This window comes from Anas platyrhynchos, chromosome 2, assembly GCF_047663525.1.
Source record: "Anas platyrhynchos isolate ZD024472 breed Pekin duck chromosome 2, IASCAAS_PekinDuck_T2T, whole genome shotgun sequence".
In the NCBI taxonomy this organism is placed as follows: domain Eukaryota; kingdom Metazoa; phylum Chordata; class Aves; order Anseriformes; family Anatidae; genus Anas; species Anas platyrhynchos.
Genome location: NC_092588.1, coordinates 120,715,839 through 120,740,430, shown reverse-complemented (window position 1 = coordinate 120,740,430; position 24,592 = coordinate 120,715,839). Strand labels below are relative to the sequence as shown.

Sequence of the window (24,592 nt, the reverse complement as noted above, 5' to 3'; positions counted from 1 at the left end):
TAACCATATAAATCTTATTATATATATATTTTTTTTTCATATCTATCAGGTTCTCTGCTTTCCCTCAACTCTTTTCTAAAAAGACTTAATTGCTCTTGATTATGACTAACTGAAGTTATCAAAATATGTCTGTATTCCATGGTGGCATAGTGCAAATTTTGAAAATACCTCAGTTGAGGTATTTGCATTTTTAAAAACAACTGAATCAAATTTGTAGCTCATTGCCATGAGTGACAATACACCACGGTTGTTCTATTTTTTTCTGTTTTACCTACTGAATTCTTAGAACTAGTTGTTATTAGTTTCTAAATATACATTTGTTCCTCTCTTTCTTACTGCATTTCATCTCCTTTCTGTTATACCAGATCTCAGGGTCATTCTATTCTTTCTGGAAAAGATCACATTCTTCTCTATATTGATGATAGTCCCTAATGTGCATTATCATAAAATTTCAAGAGCACACACTTTTCCCTCTGTATAAACCTGTGAAACCAGGCACCAACTAAAATTGCACCTGGGGAACAGCCTTCTGCCCTCCCTCCTCCCCCTAATAACACTTCTTTATTCTACAGTCCACAAAGCTTTTGCTTCAGTCAGTCTTCTAAAATTGTTGTCTGAATCTTCATAGTACCCATTTATTTATTACAAAGCACTATCTCAAATACTTAATTTAACCTGCAGTAATTAATAAACAATAAAGAACTTAACTAATAAAGGGGCTTACCCTAATACTGATAATTTTGTTTCACCCAACCTACCTCTGAGAAAATACAGTTGTTTCCTAGCCTACTTCCTTTTCTACATGATTGATAACTTTGACCTTTACACAGAATTCATTGGAGTATCAGGGGGTTAAATAGCAAAATATAATTGCCCCAGTCACTTTACTCCACCCTTTTTTAATTAGAGACATAATATTGACTATTTATCAGTCAAAATTACTACTACAAACTTATAAAAACATCATTGAAATTTACAATGTTTTTGAAGTGTGATTGGATCAGGGTCAATTTTTGGTGATGCCTGCAGTACTCTTAGTACCCATTAATTTAAATATCCATTCTATCACTTAATGAAGGACTTGTGCTGATTAACTGTAAGGCCTAGGAAGATTTTTATTTTTTTTTTGCTGTCCTGGTGAATAACTTGGCTTCAGGTTTGAGGTCTTCTACTGCAATGTTGGCTAGGGACATAAGGTTCAATGATGCTGACAAACTTCTCAATTTCCCAATTTCTACAATGCACTCACTGGAGTTGGAATCATTCCCACATAGTTCAGAAGGAAATTCCCCACACTGAATTGCCAGGAATCATTACCTTTTCTTGAACTAATGCAATGCAACTGTTGGACTCACCTGGATGTCCACCTACCGGTTCGTTTGCACCACATTGTGTAACATGTGTTCTTCATCAGCAGTACTTTCAGATGGTCCTGGTAGGTTTTGAGGCTTCAAGGCTTTCTTAACTGAAGTTTAGGTTTTAAGTATGTTGGTAGCATAGTGTAGATGATTTGCACACTACTCTGGATTAAATGTCTGTTGTATGGAATAGTGATCCACTGCATCCTGTCTTAAGAAGCAGAACAGAAAAGCTTCTAAAATATTTACTGCAGCTGTGAAGTTCCTGACAGTTAGCTGGAATGCAGATATCAATAACATACGAAAGGCCAGTCTCTGTTTTTCCTACTGCTTTTCATAGCTTGGCAAAGGAGATGAAAATAGTTCCAGCTTTTCTTCCAAGGCTTCACTTGCCATGCAATATATCCCAGAGGAGAACAGAGAATCTCACAGAGATAGGGAGAAGGCTTAACTGCAGCACAGCCAACAAGATTGGTTTCAGTGACCACCGTTTAAAGCAAGGAGCTGAGTGCAGGACTTGGCAGCATAAAAACTCAGCCATGTGCTTGGTTAAATTATACCACTGAAATAATAAAGGTCTATGATATTATATACCTGTATTATACACACATAGGTGGTGTTTTTTTATTTATTTATTAATACTCCTTGTAGTGTTTCATCCTGCTGGGGGGTGATATAGGAGAGGGATGAGAGAGAAATAAATACAGTGTACATACAAAGAAGGAAGCAAGTGCAAAGATATTTGTCTGATTGCCTATGTGGAGATTTTAGTGTTTGAAAAAGTGGAAAAGGAGTGATAGCTGTTTCCATCTCCTTTCCAAAACTACAAAAAACAGTATTAGAAAGAAATAAACCTTCTCTCTTGGACAAAAACCTAAATTTCAGCAAGCTGATAGGACTTAGGCAACTGCAATAATTAAAAAGCGAGCCATTTTTAATTACTTTTTTTTTTTTTTTTTGATTTGTTTTAGTCTTTTCTTCTCAGGTGCTCCAAAACTTATATTCATGGTTTTACTCTGATGAACAAAACAGATGCAGCCAATGGTTTGACTGGCACTGTCATGGAAAGGATAAGATTGAAAATAGGTTTGAAACTAAAAATTTACACTGTGGGAGCAGGGGGAGTGGAAAGGATTGTCCTTCAAACTAAACCACTTACACTGGAATGCAAGTGAATTCCTCAAATCTGGATTTTTTATTTTATTTTTTTTTTTAATTGGTAATATAAATAAATGAAAATGACCACATCAGAACGTGTCAGGAAGTAGCAGAATGCAACCTGCAAGGTTGCTGGGTGGATGCTGCCTCTCTCCATCAAGCCACCAAGCAGTTTTAAAGGTGTTATAACAGGTTGCTATAAAAGAATAGTTTTTGCCCACATGCTATCACCTCCAACTTTGATGTGCCCCAAAAGAACATCTGCACTTGTCTGCTGTGTATCAAGCAATTTGCACCTGATACGTGTGTCAATGAGAACTGTTCCCATGGCAAATGCCAGCCATCAACCAAAAGGCTGGAGTTGTTAACAAATGTTGGAGGTATTTGTAGTGAGAAAATGGTTTATAATTTTTATCCTTTTTTCTATTGCATTTGTACTCAGAAATAGCCTACTTGTTTATACTGAACATAAGAAATAACATTACATTTATTCAAAGCTTTGAAGAATCTCAAAAGATGAAAATTTCAGGAAACTGAAAGACTAAAGAACTGTGTCATACAACTCTGACTAGCTTAGATAAAGAGTACTGTAGTATGTGTATCCTCTCTATTCATAATATATTACTATGGCACTACTGCTTTAAATTTTGTATTCAGTTTATTGACTCTGATTGAGTGATCCATCAGTAAGCTTGATGAATACTAGCTCTTAAGGGAATATGTAAGGATTCTGTTCATTCCCATGAGAGATGAATATATGAATAAAGTAAAATAGAAGAAAAATCAACTGGTAATGAAAGCAAACAAAATATGGCTATCATCTCTGGAAGACCAAGGTGTTGATGAGATGCGGTGATATCTTGGCTTGTATAACCAGACATGAATACATGGATTTCACAGAAAAAGTCTTGTCTCCTGTAAATGAGTATCCAATATTTATGTAATGAATACTAATATGTACTTTCTTCTCATTATGGGTGTCAAATATTCAATCTCTGTTGTGAACAGAACAAATGTCAGTGTGCTAACAGTGTAAATAGTGTGAAGCCCGTTATTAAAAAGCAACTGAACTATTTAAACCAAAGAAAGTCTTCTGTGATCTTTCTCATCAGCAAGTTGTTTTCAAAGTTATAATCTCATGACCTTCAAGATGCCTCTTTTATCCAGGCTTTCTCGAGTGTCCTAGCTTGTTATTGCCTCACATTCCACAAGTAAAAGGAACCAAATTATTTTACCATTTTCATTGCATTGACTCTTTTGACTCTCTTTACTTAGCCACCAGCCCAGCATGAAGCTGATCACAGAAACTAGACAGCCACTAAGTCATGTTTCAGGCTCATACAAGTTTCTTTATCAATATATCAATACTGAATCAGAGTTGAATGACACCTAATGCAGTACACAGCATGACTGCAAAAGGCCTCAGGCACTGAAGAAAAAAAATTGCCTCTGCTGCAGTCAAAAAGCTTTGCAACTGCTTTCAGGAGTCCCAGGGTTAAGAGCATTATGGTTTTTGTACTATCCTTAATTTCAGTCTGGAACACAGACTCAGCCTCTGACATTTCAGATCAGTCTGTGTAATAACCATCCTCCAGATAGTCACGTTTACTCCTAAATGGTCCTGAATTTTAATAAACGTGTAGGTGTGGGAGGGCATAAAGCCCTCAGCACTGGTTAAACCTTTAACTGTGTGTTTGAGAATTCAACCAGTTTAAGATGGGATTTATCAGTATTGCTATTTCTTTCAGTCATGCACTGCATCCCAGTGCAGAAGCCTTTGTGTGATCCACTAGCACTGAAGTAATGGTGCTTACAGATAAACAAACAGAACAGGGGAAGATGTGATGTAAAAAAAAAAAAAAAAAAAAAAAAAAAAAGTATTTTACATAGCATAGGCTAACATTTTCAAAGACATCTAGGTTAACATGATTAGTTTTCTGTGTGCTTTAGGTGCTTAGATCTTTGAAGCTTAAACTGTACTGGACTCATTTTTAAATGTGACAATTTAGCCATCTATGTAAATAAATATCACAGATCCTATAAAAAGTGTTTTAGGTTTTCAAATTCACCTGTTGTCAAAGAGATTTATGCATCCAAACAATGTGGGTAGCTGTGTTTTATATTTACCCATAGGAAAGTTGTAATCATGTAGAAACTTTTTCAGGTCTTGCTCTTCAGTGTTCGTCTTATGTTCATGAAATGACACTTTTGCAAAAATGAGAGCTATTAAGATAGAAAGTCTCCAAGACACTTCAAAGAGAATCTAGAAGCTTTGAATTTTGGGAGAGCAGAAGGCAGAAGCAGAGGCTACTAAGAAACAGGACTTCAGCTTCCAGGGAACAATGGGCCAGTACTCTACTGTATCTTTGAGACCTGGAGTAGAAGTGACTATAGGCAAGTTAATTCAGTTATGGTATTCCTGGCATAACTAGAAGATAGTAAGTGTGAGACATTAAATTTACACATGGTATCCTTGCCAACAGCTAAACAGCTGTTTACACATGTTATCCTTGTCAACAGCTAAAGAGTCTTTTATCTTTTAAAATACAGTGCCAATTGTGATATCCCATTACTAAAATGACAAATGTAATTTTTCTAGTTATATTAACTTTATTTAGCTATTTTTAATTATATATATTTTTTTATTTTAAAATAAAGATGTGTATTTCTCAAATACAGTATTCCTTGACATGGCCAGTTCATTTTTTTTTCTTCCAGTTCATTTTAGATCATCATATTTATACCATTTGCTTACTGACCTCTCACATCAGCTTTTACAGCAGCTTGCATGAAGGTAACTGATTTCATGGTTCAGAGCAATGATGAACTTTCAGAACAAAGGTTTAAAGCCAGTGATAGTTGGAAAAATGCAGATAGCATAAAAATATAAATACATATCCCTCCCACAAAAGTACCATCTCTTTGGGTCAGAACAGAAGAGTCATTCTTTAACACTTAGCGCAGAATTTAAGAAAATATCCCTGAACCTAGTTGTTTTTCTGAGATCATACCCAGCCATTTCCCTGCAGGCTGATTTCACACTGTTGTTCCAGTGAATGACTGTGTCTTCAATGAAATTATCTGTTTCCTTGTGCTTTAGTCTTCCTCCTGGCCCTGGAATGTGAATATGATGACACATTTTATTATTACTATTATTTTTTATAGTGCTCTCCATATTGGATGTATTGACAGGTAAGTGTAAAGTGTCTTCCATTTGCCAGCTCTTTTTTCAGGTGTTGTGGATATACCCTTGACTGGAAGCTCCCCATGCCCAATCAGATTGCTGTGCCAGTATTTTCCTTGACATATATATATATAATATAAAACTGTTGTGCTAACGTCCCCGGTGCATTGATTTGTTACTGACCAAATGGGAGTGGAACAGCAAGGCACAGAAAATGCACTATACATTCTAACATTTAGGCTTTATCCTTTATTAGGTAGTGAGTAAGAGACATAAAAAGAATTGAGTTTGTTTACAGCTGAAATTTAAAAGAGACTTGTGTGAACAAAAACGTGTTCCATAGAGCACTGTGACAAAAGAGGTCCAAGAAAACTGAAGGTGTCATTGTGAATTAGCTGATGTAAGTCATTGGAATGACACTCTTTTTATTTCTGGCAAAACTTGTATTAACTCTGTGCTTAGTACTGTGCCTCCATGCATGCCACAGGCCATATTCTCTCAAGAAGCTGCCTTTTGATTTTGATGGCATCATGACAACATGGCAGGATGTACAGCATGTGCCCACGCATCAGAAGGCCATGTGTAAGAGCCTACAGGATATTGTGAGTCTCCTCTAGTCTGCATTATTATTTCATGGGGAAAATACTGTCTGCCCAGGCCTCCTCCCTCCCCAGAATGCCATCCCTCCTCTATTTGTTTAGCAAATGTTAATTACACACCTATTATAAAAGGCTCTGGAGATAAATGGTGGTTCATGGAGCACAGCTGGAAAACCAGTGGCCTATTTGAGAAGGAATCTGCACGCAGCTGGCAATGGCACTACAACTTCTGCAAAAAGAAGGAAGGCTGCAAATAGACTTAAAAGACCAAGGCCAAGATTTTGCAAAGACAAGTTTAACCTTACTACACTATGTTTAAGTACCCAAATAATTGGAAACATTTTCTAACTTCTGAGTGGTAGACACAGGTTTTGAAAGCTGATGTGATTACTGCCTCTTTACTGGGAGCTGTAGAGTAGGGAGCCCTTTTAAATGTCAGCCCCTAGTTATATAGTTGTCTAAACTTCAAGAATTTACACGTACTCTTCTCTTTCTGGAAACTCGAGCAAAGCAATCCAGCTAGTAACCAGCCCTGAAATCAGTATCACTTCTAATTCATGGCTACATTGGAGTGAATTAAATATAACCAAAAGCCCATTTCATTTCAAGGCACAAACGTTGGCAAATAAACTGGATGAAATACATATACATAATATAGAACTTATTTTAATACTTCTAGATAAATAAATGCATCTCTTTGGAATTCTTTGGACACAGACATCCATGGAACCTCTTCTTTCTCTCTTTATATATATATATATTTATAAAATCTATATGCAGAGAGGTTTAAAAAATGGCAAATACCAATGTATGTGGAAGGCTCACTGATGAACTGCAAGTCAAAAGTGCTGTATATTCCCATCCTCTATATCTTCCACCTGTCCATATTAACCACAGGCAGTATTATATAGCAACCACATGGTCAATATTTTGCATTACACCCTTTTAATAAAATATTTTAAATCATTTCCCCATCAAAACTTAAATTATGTTTTTAATTTTTATTCCTCCTAAATGTATGGTAGGCATTTCACTTAGCTACACATCAGAGTGGTCGCATGTGACTCAGCAGCGCACTCCATAATATTAATAGATACTTTTCAGCTCCCTATGGGAAAAAGCAGGCAGCAAGAATCGGATTCAAGACGTCTATTTTTTTCTCTGCTGTTTGTTACTTACCACTTAATGACCCACATGTGAAACTCAATGGTTATATAATTATTTTATATAGTAGATTTTCTGTTTATAAGTTATTTTTCTTACTCTAACATATATACAATATATCTATATATACCCCTGATAAATCTTATTTTAAAGGGACACAGTCAACCCCTTTAAGCCTCACAGTAAATATATAAGGCTTTAAGCTGCCCATACATAAAGGTCAGCTACAGAATTCAAGGGTCCCTTCAGATCCTAAAGGTTGTATTTGTTCCAAACCCACAATGTGCAGTTATCTCATAATATGTATCTCATGTTGCTGTTTACATTTTATAGGTATATTAAAACATTTTATATCACATCAGTAGGAAATAAAACAAGAGAATAAATCAGTTTCTAAAACTAAGCCTATTGCAAAAAATGTTACCTGTATCTACAGACACTCCCACTGGTATGATATAAAAAGAATATGTGCCATTTTGGGGATGAAATTCTGGCTACACTGCAGTCAGGAGGAACTTTATACTGACTTAAATGAGGCCAGGATTTCTCTCTTGGTTTTCATTTCTTAGTTATGACTATGCATAACCCATTTGTGTCTTCCCTCTGCTCAACACTAAAGTGTCAGGCCTGTTTCATAACTAGAGTGCATTTTTTTCTGTCCATTGGCATTCCTTAAACATTGATCAATCCTGTCTTACACATTTTGAATCTATGCACACTGTACACATTCACTTTTAGTTAAATAAAAGTTTGACCTATTCTGTGTACAGCATTTGGATTTTTTTTTTTTTTTTTCACTAAATGTTCTTTATCTTTTACCTTATCTTAACCATAGATAACCTTCATGCCCATTCTTCCATGGGTGAGGAAAACAATTTTGCTCACCAGGAACAGCTCCACATTATTGTCATAATTTTTGACTACTTACCAAGTGACATAATTTGTTCATTTTATCTTTTGCAACTCAGTTAGAAACCTAGTGGCATAGATAGAGACACAATACTACTGTTTTACAAGACATCTATTGTATCTACTTTTTTCAGATAAATACCCAGTAACTGCTGATTTGGCAGGAGGATTGGTAAGGGTACTACTATTCACAGTGTTTCTTTTTTTTTTTTTTTCCTTCTTCTTTAATCTACAGAATAAAGTATTTTATGTACATTGGAACCAGTTAATGCCCTTTAGACAAATTTGTAAGTTGTTTCATAAAGCAGGAAAGACATTGCAGGGAAATATGTGCCAAAAAGCACAGTCAAAAGGCTTCATAAGTTTTATATGTCACTACAAGTCAATGCTGGAGATCATTTCTAAAACGATCAATGCTCAAAAGAGGAATGCTCTCATCTGGAGAAAATACTGCCCATTCCCCCTTTTAGAATTTGTTCAGTTCTCTATCAAAAGTCCTGGCTCTTCATATATACTTTAAACTATAAATAAACACTGCATAGTTCAATGTTCTTGATTTTCGTTTTTGTCTGTTTTGATTTGAAAAATTATTGCAGTTAATTCCTGTTTGGAGTTCAGTAAGGAGCAAACAGCACGGGAGTATGGGTGGTCCGTATAGGCCCTGGAGCTGGTCGTAGGAGTGCTGGAGGAAGTGCTGAAGTCTGGAAAAGGGTAGCTGCTGGGGCTGTTCGAAGACTGAAGGGGGAATTCACAGCCACAGCAGCAGCTGCTGCTGCAGCTGCTAGCGGATTTGGTAAGATTCGTGGAGCTATCGGCTTTGAAGGTTCCTTTGAAAATACTAATTTTACCTGTGGGGAAAAGAGAAAACAAACAAACAGAGAAACATAATTTGTTCATGTTAGCTACATGACAGGAAGCTTGACATAAGATTATAAGTGGAAAATCAACTAAGAGAGGCCTTGTACTGGTTATGGACTCTGCAAGCTGCAGGGTTGTGACAGGAGACTTGATCTCACATATTAAACAAGAGTGAGTAGGATTTGGTAGAAAACAAAGTTTCAATGTTCTCTTGGTTGTGGGCTCACCTCCTTATCACCAAGACTTATAATTTAATATGAGATGAGAAATCAAAGCAAACGTAAGGGGGCTGGGCAATCTGCACCTACATAAACCTACATGTACACTGTAAGAATTAAATAAGAAAGAATTAATTAAGAGATCTCCATCTAGACAGCTTTATGATAGAGACCAGATCAGAATGAAAACATCTTATTCACTGGTGTGACTAAGAATGTACTTTAGTTTTCATCATTAGGATGCAAGTTCTACTTAAAAACAAGATCCACAGCTATCTCCTCTTTATTAACTGCAGCTACTGATAACAAATACATAAACAAAGTTTATCTTTCACCAGTTATGAAAATCTCCTAAATGTGTTTCATGTGACAACATAGGTGATTAATTCTATGGGTGTATTCCCTATGTCATACATCATCTTGCCTTGTCTTCAGAAGACTGTCTTCTGAAGAAAATGTTGGGAGACCTTTTTCACTATAATACTGTTCATTATTATAACGACTGTGAAAAAAGCGTAGATTAATACATATATATATTATATATATATATATATATATATATATAGTCATGAAAAACTCTTTCATGTATCACTTAGCGTGGTGCCAAAAGATGATATTTTTGTTACTGTTGGTGGGGCTTTTGGTTTAAATAGTTTTAAATCACAAGTCTTGCACAATAAGAAATACAGTTTAGAAAACTCTACATTTAGAGTTTGCAAAAAGAAAATAAATAAGCTCAAGCTTTGTTGAGACTAATTGAAAATACTCAACAGACCTTCACTATTATTTAAAGTTTTATATTATATAAATTTATATTATATTATTAATATAATATAATTATATTAATTATAATAATAATTATTTTATTAATTTATATTATATTATAGTATTATAAAGTGAACATCAGAGTAGTCTAGTCTATATAGATTTCTGGAGGTTTTGATGGGATTTTAAGGTTTTAATGAGAAGCCAGGAGCCTGAATACCTTAATTGTTCTGTTTTTACAACTCTGAGGTAAGGGTAGAGACTTCATCCACCAACAAAGAAAACTTCCCATCAGCTATGATTGACTCTGGATGGGTTTGTGTCCTGGAATGACCTGAGGTCCTTTGCATAGCATGTATACCTGAATATATGGTATTGAATATACAGAATATGAATATATTAATATACGTACCATGCTCTGGTACATCTCAGTCTAACTACAGACACTTCTGAAAGACACATAATGAAACACAATTTCTCATTCTTGAATTGAAAGGGATTTTCAAATAATTCACATGCTTTATATCACTCTGATCCTTTCCACTCAATAGTACTGTCGTGAGTGAATAGTCAGAAAGAAATCCTCTGGCATGATACAAAAGTGAATTTCATCATTCGTAAAGTTATCACTGTATTCCTTAAAAATAAATAAATACATATGCTCTTTACTAGCCAGATGGATACAGGATTTTGACTTTTCCTAATATCCATTGCCAACTGTGGTGGTCTCAATGTCCTTTAAAGCTCTGGAAGGGATACTCAGAGGGGACCACATTCTGTAATTCTCTTAATAGAGGATAAAATGGGCAATAGACACTATGATCAGATAAAGATGATCTTATCATCTCCCTGATTAGTGTTACATCCACTGATCTGAATTGTCTTCTTCCCTTGCTGAACATTTGACTTTTTCTTCCTCCCTTACTATTTATTTAGTAAATATTTTTTCAGCCTTATTTAGAACAGTCAAGAAAAATACTTTCAAACTAAATAAATAAATGAATGAGTACAAAGTACAAATAAAACCAACCCAAAACAACAGAACATGTTTTTCATAAAAGCTATCTCATTGCAGAGAGTTTGGGCTATGAAATGCCCAATAACTTCTTTCTTTCTGGTGTAGCATTTTCAACTAAGTCTCAAAACTAGATTTCTTCAAGTGTAAAAGAGTACTCTGGGAATTCATAAAGCTTCTTTCTCTGAAGCATTATAAATTATATTGAAAATACGGCATTGGAGAGCTTTTGGTCTAGAAAACATATGAGAATGTAATATGTCCTTTTCATAACTTCCAGGGGGGGGGGGGGAGGGGAGGAAAGATGATGCTCATGTATTTGTTATCATGAAGACCAAAGATCTTAGGTAACAATATTAAAAGGCTAGGTCATTCTTAGAGGAATCAGGAACTTCTAATGAAGTTAGACTTTCAGCTAATTTATCAACATCGTTGTGATTTCAAGATAGCTGCAATAACAGTAACATTTTTTTATATAGAGTACGATGCACATTCATTTTCAAATCTCTCTGCAAGTGCTAATTAACACACAGGTCAACATTAAGAGTTCAGTAGGCATTATGCATTTCATTTACAGTGAAATAAACTAAGGGACTGTGAATGACTTGAAAAATTATTAGGGAGTAAAGAAAGTTAAAGTCTAGAGCTCATCATAAACATTAGCACATCCTTGGCTTGTTGCTATGCCATTCTGCATTTCAAGTGACAGCATTTTTTTTTCTATTCAAAAGAAACAAACAAAAAGACTAAATGCAGCCTCTGTTCTACTATAGCTATCTGTTGGTTTATTGCTAAGTCATTCTCTCTGCTTTAAATTCCCTCTGACTCACCTCTGTTCTGACTTGTGTATGGTGAGCACCTGGGAGTGAGGCAGAAAGAAAAGGACTTATTGACTTTATCTGTCTATGCACTAATTGAAGGGCCTTGATTCTTGGCTGGAGTTCTTAGAAATCACCACTACATAAATTGTTAAATAGACAACTGTGTACAACAACAGTAACATAATAGTTATTTTTACCCCCTAGGAAACAATGCATTTCCTCAAGGAATAATAATCTTGACAGAGAAGCTATATACTACTTTCCTAATTGTACATTTTCTATTCTTTTCAGTGTATCTTATATGTAGTGGAGACCTTGGTCTCCCAGGTGGATTGCTGATCAACCCTATGGGGCTATTTCTGTACTAGTGGATCTACCAGAATAGTGCAGTGCATTATGTTGCAATATCTAGGAAAGTCCTACACAACTGAATAACGCATGAATGTACTACAAAAAAAAAGGGCTGCCCCAATGAGGACAAATTCTATATTGGTCAAGAAAAGAGTTTAAGTTCAACTAGCAGAGAACTGGGATCTCACAGAAGAAAGCTCTAAATTCTGTCTGCATTAGAGAAAATGGACAATGAATAAGGGCCTAATCTGTATGAGGCCAATGAATCAACACCCTCAGCCTGCCAAAACCATCTATAAACCATTACAAAACACCATGTCACATAAAACAATCACACAGTTTATCTGATGTAGATAATTGTCAGATGCTTCACTATCCCACCCACAGTATAAACTGTTTCTTGACTAATGGCAAGATCCTGGTGTTGTTTTTTTTTTTTTTTATTTTTTATTAAAGAGTAAACATGTTTTTCATCTTTTGAAACTAGCAAGAACTCCACAAAGTTTGTCCTGTCAGTTGAAAATGTGACCAGAGTCATCCTGAAACTGAGCAGAATGAAATGAGAGATGGATTTTTTTATTGTTATTGTTTCAATTGTTATTTGAATAATTTTCTAAATGAGGAATGAATAAAGGTTTTATGTTTTATAGAGCTTTATTTAGTTATTTCACCACTATTGTCTTCAGTGAAAACTGGAAAAATCCTGTTTAATGTTTGCATGTTTCTCTCCTCTCTTGCTCTCTAATGACCTTTGAAACTAGCTTCTTTCCTAAGGTTATTTAGAGGAGCCACGAAAACAAGGACTCATGGGTCCACACCCTTCAAAGGATATAAAAAGTCTCCTATGGGCTTCCATGACTTTATTTAGGCACTCGCATACTCCCATTGCTTACACTATCCTCTTATTTTAAATATTCTTCCATTCTCATTTTCTAAATACCCTACTCAGCATTATTCTGTGAATCAAATGGTGATTGGCTTACCCCTAGAGGATGCGTTCCCTTCTGGAGTTTGTTGTATGGGCTGTATTTAGGTTTAGGCGGCTTCCCAGCAGCTCTGTCTTTGTGCCTTCTACTGCTTATGTGCTGTTAAAATACATTGGAACAAAAGAAAAAAAAAAAAAAAAGAAAAGAAAAAATGATATTTCCTTAATTTCAAGTTCTGCTTTCCATGTGTGCTCTAATACTGAAGGCTGCTGCTCTCCACAACAGCGTTATTTGACTAATTCAATAATGAATGAGAATAGGGCCTATTCCAGTTTGAGTGATTCCTTTGTGCACCACACACTGGGACTGTGATTTTCAGCACTGCTCAGTTCAACTTTGCTTCCACTGTAGTCAATGAATTTCTCACCTTTGTTAACTTCAACAAGACCTGAATTAGGACAAAGCTAGAATCCTTTGAAAATTTCCCCTCCCTGTCTTTATAAAGCACCCATCAAATGCAATCCACTGCTGATAGAAAGTTTTGGAAGAATATTAGATAGTACAGCACTCACTATTCAAAAAAAGAAAAAAAAAAAAAAAAAAAAAAGGTCACAAAAGGGTTTAAATCCCTAAGAAGCCTACAGATCCTTTTAAGATTTCAGCTGAAAGATGGCTACATATCAAACTAAATGACAGTGAAGTAAAATCACAAAGCCCATTATCTTCTTTATAAAATCTATTAGATTTTACACGAATCCTTCTACACAGACTTTATTGCAGTATTAGATGTAAGGGACCTTTTTTAGAACTGTATTTTTACTTTGATTTTCATTCTTGAGAGAGTTCTTACAAAAGAGAAAAAGAATTGGACTTTTTCCTGAAAGCAGAAGACAAGTATTTCTATTGTCCATTACAGAATTTATCTTCATTCTTGTAAAGTTCCTTAACAAGCATTTAATTCCAAAAGGCATATGGTATTAAACTAAGTGTTTTTCAGTGCAAAGGCTTTGTTCATCTGATGAATGACCGAACATAACTTAGTGCAATTGCAATGTAGAGGTCATGCTTCTCAGTTACAGAGTAACACCGATAAAAAGAAATAATCAAATCCTCTCCATCCCATATTTTTAAGCAGGTTGTTCAATGTTCTGTGAAAATACTGGCTACAACCACCTCCACATCTTTGTCAAGGCAAATATCATGCAGTACACTAAATGTCAGGGTTTATTAGCTCATGACAACTGTCGTAGTCTAAAGACAGTTGTAAAACATTGCAGCTTATAGCTTCTATAACGCTTTAAAGAAAAACATATATATATATATTAATATGTATATATTAATATATATATATAAACAAGCTTTTGAGAAAACATTATGTACAGGAGAAAATCATAACAATAACTAAACATATTGCATAAAAGACAAATACAATGGACAAAATCTATAAGCTCCATTTTGATGTGAACTATTAGATTGACACATACTGATTGCGTTGGTACTTTATCCCCATAAAAACAACGAATAACCAAGGATCACACTCTGCAAGCTAGCTGAGTACCTGTTTCAGTTGTGTCTCAGAGTTTACGTGCACATCACATATTTCACAGTGAAATGTTTTGTTCTGAAGGCCTGTGTTTCCTTTATTCACAGGTCCTTTGCCTTTTACGCCTGCCCGGGGAAAGGCTTTTATGGTTCCACTTCCATTCCGAGCTTCCAGCATAGTTTTGTGCTTAGTCCCTGGAGACATTAGAAATGGGAAACAGAAAGAACTTTCATAATTTGGTTGCATTCACTGTTTTATTTTCTTTCTAAAAGAAAATCATATGATAGCACCTCAGCTTGGTGCTATGTGCTATCCTTGGAATATGTCTGTGTTTGTCTGTATCATATTAATACTAATTAATGGTATTTCACATCTGATATTTAATTATTAAATTACAGTTCTGTATGTAGAACACTAGAACAAAGCAGCCACACCAATAAGTAGTGGCACAATCAGGTATCCTGATGTGAAGTTAAATGAGTGTGACTTTTCTCATTAACTCCTGCTGCTAATAAGACCTGAATTGTAGTTGCAAAGGAAGAGTAATTTAGCTATTAAAGGTGTAGTTGCCTTTGATTTGTAGCCCTTCTGAATGGATTGATAAACAGTATTCATTAGGTAGCTTACACTTAAATCTGTAATTAACTAATTAGTTCTCAAACCACAAAGGGGCAGATGTTGCTAGCAGCAACCTGGACAGAAACCAAAACATGTGAGAAACATGCGTGTCAGAAAAACATACTTGCATTGGTAATTAAAATAAAGGTTGGATAGAAAGCAATTGTGTCTATTGCTGTACCTTTATTCAGACCAGTTTCTTACACTGTTGCCTTCCAGGCAAGTAGTCTGTGAATATAATGGACTACTGCCATGTACAGATTTAGTATTACAGTGATAATTACTATATGCATCCCGTTATACACTTTTCTAATCATTCATGTGTACAGCTACACACACAGTTTATCAGCATAGGAAGCAGAAACTTGGAGGTTTGTATCTAAATATTCACAGTAATGTTTTGGCTCATATCTAGATCATAAAAATGTTTAGAGTCTAAGCTTCATAGGTAATTAAATAGTTTAAATATATACAGCTTTATGAACTTGAATTGTCACCCGTTGAAGATCTGGCATACAGTAAACACAGTAGTCGAAACTAAGCTTTGTTTCTCATGAATACCAATAAATTTTTATTTCCTTTTTAATTTAAACAGATTCTATAGGCTTGTCAAACTTTTTTTTTTTTTTTTTTTTTTTAAGCCATTTATCATTTTACTTCAGGTATACTAGCATTGTCTCTATCTTTCAGTCCTGAGGGTCTCTTTCAACCTCTTAACTCTGGTTACCCTGCTGTCAGGTAACCACTGACATCCAAAATCAGGAGTTTTTCTACAGGACTGCTATAGGTGGTCACTGCCTCCATATTAAATTCCAAGATATTTTAACGCTGCTTACCGCAAAGCCAATCAATAAGACATTTAAAATAGTGACTGTGGATAATGGTTGTCTACTTCCTGAACTTACTGATGTTACTAGCTCTAATAACAAAAAAAAAGGTTTAAAATTAAGAAAGACAGTGGTAAGCAATTACCCATTCACCTCTCATGCACCAGTCGCTATCATTTGATGAAAACAATGGAAAACCATAAATTTTACCAAGTTATTAACAGACAATATGGGCCTAAAAATTTTAACTCATCATTGAACTCTGACTGACACTCACTCTTTCAGCCTTAATTTGTTAGATTTCAAACAAAACTAATGATATTCATTCTCAGTTTGCTAGCTGGCACAAACAAAAGTATGCAAACTCTGAACACCAAAGGTAATGAAGCATGAGCTGTCATTTAGCTCTATAAGGTTTGGAAGCTGCAAAAGCTAAAATGTAAGAAAATGGGTAACTTGCGTGCAATAAATTTCCTTTCTTCCCCCTTTTTGAAAGCCTCTTTGCCTGTCATTTTTATTCTTTAATAGTTAATGAATTCCATGTAATTGCCAGCTTTCTGCCACCTCTTTGTCCCCTGCTGCAAGAGATCTAATCTATTCAGGAGAAGATAATTGCAGAGCTCTTGAGACAGAAGGAAAAAAAAAAAAAAAAAAAAAAAAAAAAGGAAGAAAGCAAGTATTGCTCCATCTCACCACTGTTGTGCGCCTCCAGCTGCGAGGCAGAGTTGACAGCGACTTTGCATAGTGAACAGTACAGCAGTCTTTTTGCTTTTTCTTCCTCAGTCTCAACGGAAGGACATGTGGTGCTGCTAGTGGCTGTTGTGGGGATTTTCTCCACTTTAGAGGTGATCTCAGTTGTCATAACACTGCTCTTCCGGATTTCCACGGTTGTCGTCGTTGATATTGCTGGTGTCCCTGTGGTAACGTCTGTGGACAAAGGGATGAGATGGAAGGAAACAAAATAGAAGGTTGTGACCTTCAGTGTTTGCTTGCTAACACTGTAACTGTACAGAGAGCCAGACCATGCTGTTAATGCTTTGACTAACGAACTAAATCTGACCTTATTCTTTGCATTTTGTATGGTTACTCCCATGTATCAAAATGCCATGTACTGTCTCCTCCATTCTGCTAACACCCAGTAAATACAAAATTCACAAACTGAAAAGACAGGTCATTAAGACTGTACTGTACGAATGAAGGATAATCCATTAAAATGGTTGCATAAATTACCAGAACAATAGGTAGTTAAAATTTATATGCAGCACTTTAGATACATAAACTGTCACAGTGCCACATAATACTTACACTGATTGAGTAGCTGAGCTAAAGTTTGAACATTCTGTACTAAAAAAAAATAGAATCAAAATAATTGTATTAGTGTTATCTGATAAAATAAAAAAATAATTTTTCTATCACCATTTATCTATGTATTATTACTATCCAATATTACATACTAGTAATGTATACTAATAACAGCAATTAAAACTACAACATTCTGATACCTACACAAGCACTAAAAAGACTTTCATTTTGTCAGTAGTATGCTTGGAAAAACTGTCAGCATGTTACACATTTGAATCTTTTTGGAAATCTAATGCTTACATCTAAGAACACGTGCTTTTTCTGTAGTTTTCAAATTCAGAAAAGAGAAAACACACAGTGATAATATTATTTGAATAACATATAAATTACATTTTGTATAAGTCCTAAATATCCATGTTCAATATTGTTAGTTAACCCAGCTTCCAGATGAGTCTGATTTCCAACAAATAAGTACTGAGGGCCTACATCCCTGCCAAGGATCCAAGTCTTGAATGCACTAAGGAGCTGACAGCCTCCTGAGAACTCCTACAGAGTTCTCACAGACATCTTGCCATCCCATTTTGGAGCCTGAGTGCCCTCGACTCAGACCTCTCCCTCTGAAAAAGGGAATATCCCCATTCAGTCCCCTCTACTGATCCTCATGCATTTCCATGTCATAAAAGGAGAGAAAAGAAAAGGCATGGCAGTATTAGGCAAAATAGCTATTAGAATAGGCAAAACAACTATTCTTTGGATTATAGATCTCAGTATGTATTGTGATGCAGGAGGGACACTTTAACACAGAAGTATGTTAATACTGTTCAACAATTTCATTAATGAAGAACACACATATTAATTTAGCAGACAGTAACAAACTTGGAGGAAGGGCAAACACACTGGGAGATGTGATTCAAATCAATTTTAATGCATTGGAGAAACAGTCTAGAAAATGAGATGCTTTCCAGTAAAGACAATTGCAGGAATCCACACTTGGTAGGATTAATGTAACCTATTAAAACAGGATGTGTAACCTTTTAAAACAGGATGAAGAACATTAGCCCCAGTACTAGTGTGTTGTTTTTTGTTTTTTTTTCCTTTTTTTCTCTCTCAGTAAAAACTTTCAGTAGTGGATAACAAGATGAACACAGATCACTTATACCACGATGTTATGAAAAAGGTTCCTGCCATATTGAAAGTGTGAAGTGAAAGATTTATGAAGTATTTTTTTCTCCTCTAATCAGCACTGGCGGCCCTGTATCCAGTCTGGGGACAGTAAACACCACATAAACAATGATATGCTTTGTTGTTAATTCAGCAGCAATACAAATGCAAACTAACAGGAGAGAGGTTGTGAGGGAGGAAGCCAAAACAAATTAGAAGTTTAGAAAACATGACCTATGAATCTGAAAAATGAAGGGTAAACAGTGACAATATTTTTCAGATCTGCAGAAGGTAGCTAAAAATAGGAGAATATACTCTTCTCCCTGATCCCTGCTAATAGGACAAGGACTATTGGATTACAGCAAGAGAGACTTAGATTAGACATCAGGAAATTCTTTCTAATATTAAAGCTCTAAAGCCTTAGAATAACCTACCTATAGAGATCCTGAAATATTGCCTATTGAAGGACTTAGTACTGGTTGAAGAAATAACTGTAGGAACAACCCAGGTCTGACCCCCTTTCAGCTAGCAGCTTACCTCTGAGGAACTTTCTAGCCTTGTCAATTTCTATATTTTGTAATGTTTCTATATATTCTCTCAAAGGGTTTGATGAATTATTATTTATAAAACTAAAAAAGATGAGTTTGTGATATGAATAGTCTACATACTGCTGGCATTAAAACATATAGTAAAAGGTCCAACTCAAAGTTTAATAAAAGTACTTTTTTTTCCTGAGTTGGAGTCTGGAAGTGATAATATTCTGAATATACTGAGGATATAAAATACTGTTGTAGAAGAAATGGTGTTTTCTTGCTGAACATTCTGCTCTTATTTTTTTTTTTTTTAACTGATTAACAACAATGTTGCAAAAGAAAAACAATATTTTGAAAAATTATGTCTTTTGTTGGAAAAATGATGAGTAGGTCTGTCCACAAAATTACTCATTTAACTAGTCACTTCTTCACCATTCCAGAAAATCTGTGTTGGCATTGGCTTTTCTTGAGCTGAAAGGTGCTGCAAGTATACCAAAAGCCCACACCCAGTAGTACGTAACACTGCTTTTAAAACTTCAGTTTCTCCTGGGACACAGTAGCTACTAACAGCTAATGTACTGTCCTGGTGAAAAGGAAGGCAGAGGACAGACAGCAGGAGGGAGAGAAAAGGAAGAGAGAAAGAAGGCATTAATATTAACTAAGAATTGGTGTCAAAGTTGGTGCTCATCTTAATTTTGCAGGAAATTAGATATGTACATCAATCACCATTATCAGCTTTGTGGTGCAAGGGTCAGTATGCTTTATGCAAAGTATGGACAATTATTTCTTTATATTACATAGGAAAACCTAAGGCAATGGACAAAATATAAAATAAAAATATGTATACATTAAAAAGCTTAAATAACTGCAGATTTTATTCTGCTTAAAATATGTGAACCTCAATAAGTATTTTGACCTTTTATTTAACCATCTAGTTATCTTAAAGTGAAAAGAAAATATAATCAATTATCATAGTCCTTTTGAAGGTATTTTGATATGTATGTGTGGAAGCAGCATTGTATACAAAAATTAAACTAAAAATGGTAAATATCATTCCAAAATACCAATATTCAGAGCATATATCCTGCTCATACACCTTCCAAAACATCACCTATTTAATACATCATATATTTCATTAATGCAAACACATTAATGATATCAAAACACATATAAGAAAATCATCCAAGTTCACCATGTGAAAGCCATGACACATTTAAAGATGCAAAGCTGCTCTTCTTCATATAATCTTTACAATTATCTGCAGGAATTAGGGGGGAAACATTCTAAAAGCTTTCATGAAGGCTTGCAAAGAAGGAATTAAAACCTTTTCTTACCAGAACTTCTAACATAACCAGCATGTGCATCTTTGAATGTATTACAGTGTTGCTGCCTGTACACAGTTAGGTGTCCTAAATACAACATACAGCATTAAAGGTATAAGGGATTAAGGGAAAAAAAAAAAAAAAGGCAGTAGGAAGACATTTGAACAGATGCCTTGAAGACTGAATCAGCATTTCTTAGCATTATATTATGACAGTGCTTTAAGAACTATTTCAATAATAAATGATCTAAAATTGAGCTGGAAATTCAGTCACAGTCAAATGGAATATTTGTTTCTGGTGACGCAGGCTTGCAGCACTGTGCTATTTTCATACCAGTGGCCTGCAGCAAATATTCATTATTGCAACTGTCACTACTTGGCTTTGGCATAGAAGCAGATTGCTAATATTGTATGGAACTGGACTCCAGCAGCAAAAAATGGGAACGCTTCAGGATTCAAAACAAATCCATTTATGTTCCTGGTTCTAATATAGCAATGGAATAACTAATAATAATAATAATAATAATAATAATAATAATAATAATAATAATATCATTAAAAACTAATCTTGCTCACTGGCAAAATCAAATATTTATTTTAACAAGAAGGCAAAACCAGAATAAAAGCATTCAGTGAGAATTGACTCCTTTGGATAGTACAGATACCATAGTTCAAGTGCAGAACTGCAAGTGTGTGATTAAGGTCCTTCTATGTAAGAAGGATTAATTTTATATCCCTGCTACAAGACTCATGAATTTTCTTTAGACTGAAGAAACAGAAAATTGCAGTCAACTCATGTTTTTCTTCTGAGTATGAGAAAGTCTCACTCATCAGTTCCTACTTCTAAGCATAAGAATTTCTTATCCTAAAACTATAAATAGACTTACAGAGAGAAAAGTGCTCTGACTTCAAACAAATCCCAACTATTTATGAGCTTATTTTTTCTTCCACAATCTCAAGTGGCATGCATTTAAAAATATGCCTGATTTAGTGCATACTCATGCATTCTGGTCTCATTTAAATTCAGCTTTGTCTTTGACATAAGAGGATTGAGCATTTGGCCCATAATGCTGTCCAGGAAGGAAAACAAAATTAATTTTAAAAAAAGTATGTTATTTCTTATGCCACACAGAATTTGATATGAAGTATTTCACTATACTATAAAAGCTCTCACTATTGCAGAAACTTTGTCAGCTGGTTTGCTGTAGCAAACCTGCATCAGGTAACAGACTGCTCCAGTATGGGTGGCACATTCAAAACAGTCTCAACATACTAGTTTGCTGCCTTCTAGGAACTGGATCCCTGGTTTCATCTGTCTGTGTTTAAAATCCTGTGCTCTGTGTCCTCTCTGGTAATTACATTAGAAGATAAGATAACATTTCTTTAGAATCTTTAAATATAACAGTGGAATGTATTATAAACAAAGTACCATCTCAAAAATAACTGTGATCAACTTTATTTTGTACTTGGCTGACTTTCTGTACTCTTATGCTTAAACATAAGCATGTGTGCTAGCACATTGGTTGCATCTGGAACTTAAATAAAACACTTTGGGGAACTTTGACTTGAATGTATCAGCTCCTCCTCCTTTATATGTGGATAATACAACCGTGCATATTTTGTGGTTTGGATTGATATTTGTCCCATTACAATATATTGTACAGATTTATTTTTTTTTTTGAGTATCATATTATGAAAATTCCGTTCATTATATTTAATTTTACATTCAAAACCTGGATTCAATATAGTTTTATAGATCTGTCCCACCCAACATGGATATCTTTCACTTAGAGAGTCAGATGTATATTTTTAGAACTTAGAAGGATTCACATAACTTCTCTGTAAGAAAAAAAAAAATAAAAAAATAAAAAATTACAAATGCACAGCTTAGAGACTTAAATACCCTACATCACAAGGCTTACTTTTTTATTTTTTCTTTTTTTTCTTTTTTAAATAAAAGATCTAACTATCTGAAATATGAATGACAGTTTTGTACTTCAATGCCTCAAGATCTCCTTCAATGAAACAACGCTAAGTATCAGAAGTCATGATATTTGACTGATCTTTTACAGGACAGATGTTAATCAATGTGCCATAATGGACAAGTTGAGGACTCTGAAATAACAAACAAACCTGTGTAAGACCAAACAGGTTACACAATTTTCATACAATTTGGAAATTTTTGATGAGGTGCCTCTTCCAACCTTGTTTTTTAAACACCAGATAACCACCTGCTTTCATTTTCTATCCTTTTCACTGCCCTGGATTGTTAGTCACTGTCTTGCTCATATTCCTTGTTATTTTGCTTTGTCTAGGTGTCCATCATTACTGCTTTTGATATCTAGAAAGTAAGAGGCTCAGTGTTTCTAATGTATTGCCCAAGCATTTCCTAAAACATACAGAACAAGCACTACCGAGAAAGAGAAGGACTGCAAAATTCTCCCAGGATTAGTATTAAAGCCAAATACTGGGAGTTTTCTTGGTTTGTAACTGGAGAAGCAATGACCTCACTGTTTTGACTAGACCCTGTTTTTTAACACTTAAACAAATCACATTATACACAGTACTCATGGCTCAGAAAAAAAGGATGAAGAAACAAGTGGCCCTATGAAAAGTGGCTTCATTTTACTGTGGTCTCTATTCCCTGCTTCCCAGTGACATGCCTTGGTGCTGACCTGGTGGGAGCAAAACAGAAAACAGTATGTTTGGTGACAAAAGATGACTGTAAAGAGAGCAAGAGTCAAGAGAAAGTAACAAACTTCACAACTGTGACATAACTGCTCTTCGGATTTTTTTTTCTCCAGCTAAGCTTGAGTCTGCTGAATCCTAAAATGACCCTTCTTCATTAATTAGCAGTACACAATTTTCTAACAAAATTATACCTCATTTTTCCTAGCAGCTCCCTCGTTTTAAAGCACAGTTCATTAATCCTGAACAGGATTAACCACAGAGGGACAACTGCATTCCTGTTAAGGTTAATTGCACAGAGCTGGCAGCAGCAGCAACAGCTGGGGGTAAAAGGCCTATGGAAAGGGAAAGAGGAAGGTAGGGAAACATCATGCTGTGCCTGGGATTGGGACTTTTGAGTAAATGTAGCTGACAAAAACGTGTCTGGAAGGAATGGAGACAATGAGGAGAAACTATTTATTTTCAAGCTACTTTAAGTAAGTCTTGGTTATGACTGGATTTGAGATCTAAGCCATTCTTTTGGGCCTATCACACAGATTTCCCCCTCAGTGAGGCAGAATAAAGTCCTTCACCAACTATGAGTGAAAAGGCCCTCTCACAAGGAACTTTAGGGGAAAAATCATGTTCACTGAAGCTATCGTTGCCATTTAATTAATGAGACTCATGTAGTGAAAATTTCAATTTAAAATCCGGACAAAGTGTTTGCTTAAAGGGTGGAGCTTACAGTGAAGTGCAAAGAGGATTTTGCAGACTGGGGCTCAGCAGCCTTGCTAAAATAATACACTTTCTGTTTAGAGTCCAACTTGAAGGTTATACATAAGGTAGAGTGTCAGCTTTCATTTCAATAGTTACAACTTTATTTTGGAGGGTGCAATGTAAAACATTTCTTTGAAGATAACAAATAAAGCAGGCAATTGGTGGTTTGATCACATATAGAAGGAAAGCTGCATTCTCCTATGCATTGTTCTTCCATGCTCGGCAACATCAGAAACAACACTGGAAAAATGATACCAATTTTACATCTGCACATGCTTCTGTATGTATTTTGCAACTTTTAAGTAAAAGCAAACACAATCAAAAGTATATTTAGAATTAATCTTAATACACGAGCAAAATCTGTGCATTGGTTGAGTTTACCATCAGTAGGAAACAAGAACTTGAAAGCCATTCCTTAAAAGCTAAAAGCCCACTAAATAAAAAGATTCTGTAAGAAGTACTACAGTCAGATTAATTTGCCTTGAATGTACCTTTTTCTGCAGCATGGAGGCCAACT

At 35.2% G+C, this 24,592-nt stretch overlaps 1 protein-coding gene across 4 annotated transcripts in view; it reads right to left on the bottom strand.

Annotated features, from left to right (window-relative positions):
• Positions 1-5,926: 5,926 nt before the first annotated feature.
• The window catches only part of ZNF385D (zinc finger protein 385D), a 444,893-nt gene continuing 426,227 nt past the window's right edge, over positions 5,927-24,592 (bottom strand). For all 4 annotated transcript variants that reach the window (XM_072033483.1, XM_027451052.3, XM_038174071.2 and 1 more), the window contains 4 exons: positions 17,008-17,241; positions 14,885-15,063; positions 13,384-13,485; positions 5,927-9,220 (listed from right to left, as the gene is read on the bottom strand). In XM_072033483.1, coding sequence (XP_071889584.1) covers positions 8,987-9,220; positions 13,384-13,485; positions 14,885-15,063; positions 17,008-17,241 — 749 coding nt within the window. In that variant the 3' untranslated portion in view covers positions 5,927-8,986. The remainder of the gene's footprint in view (positions 9,221-13,383; positions 13,486-14,884; positions 15,064-17,007; positions 17,242-24,592) is intronic.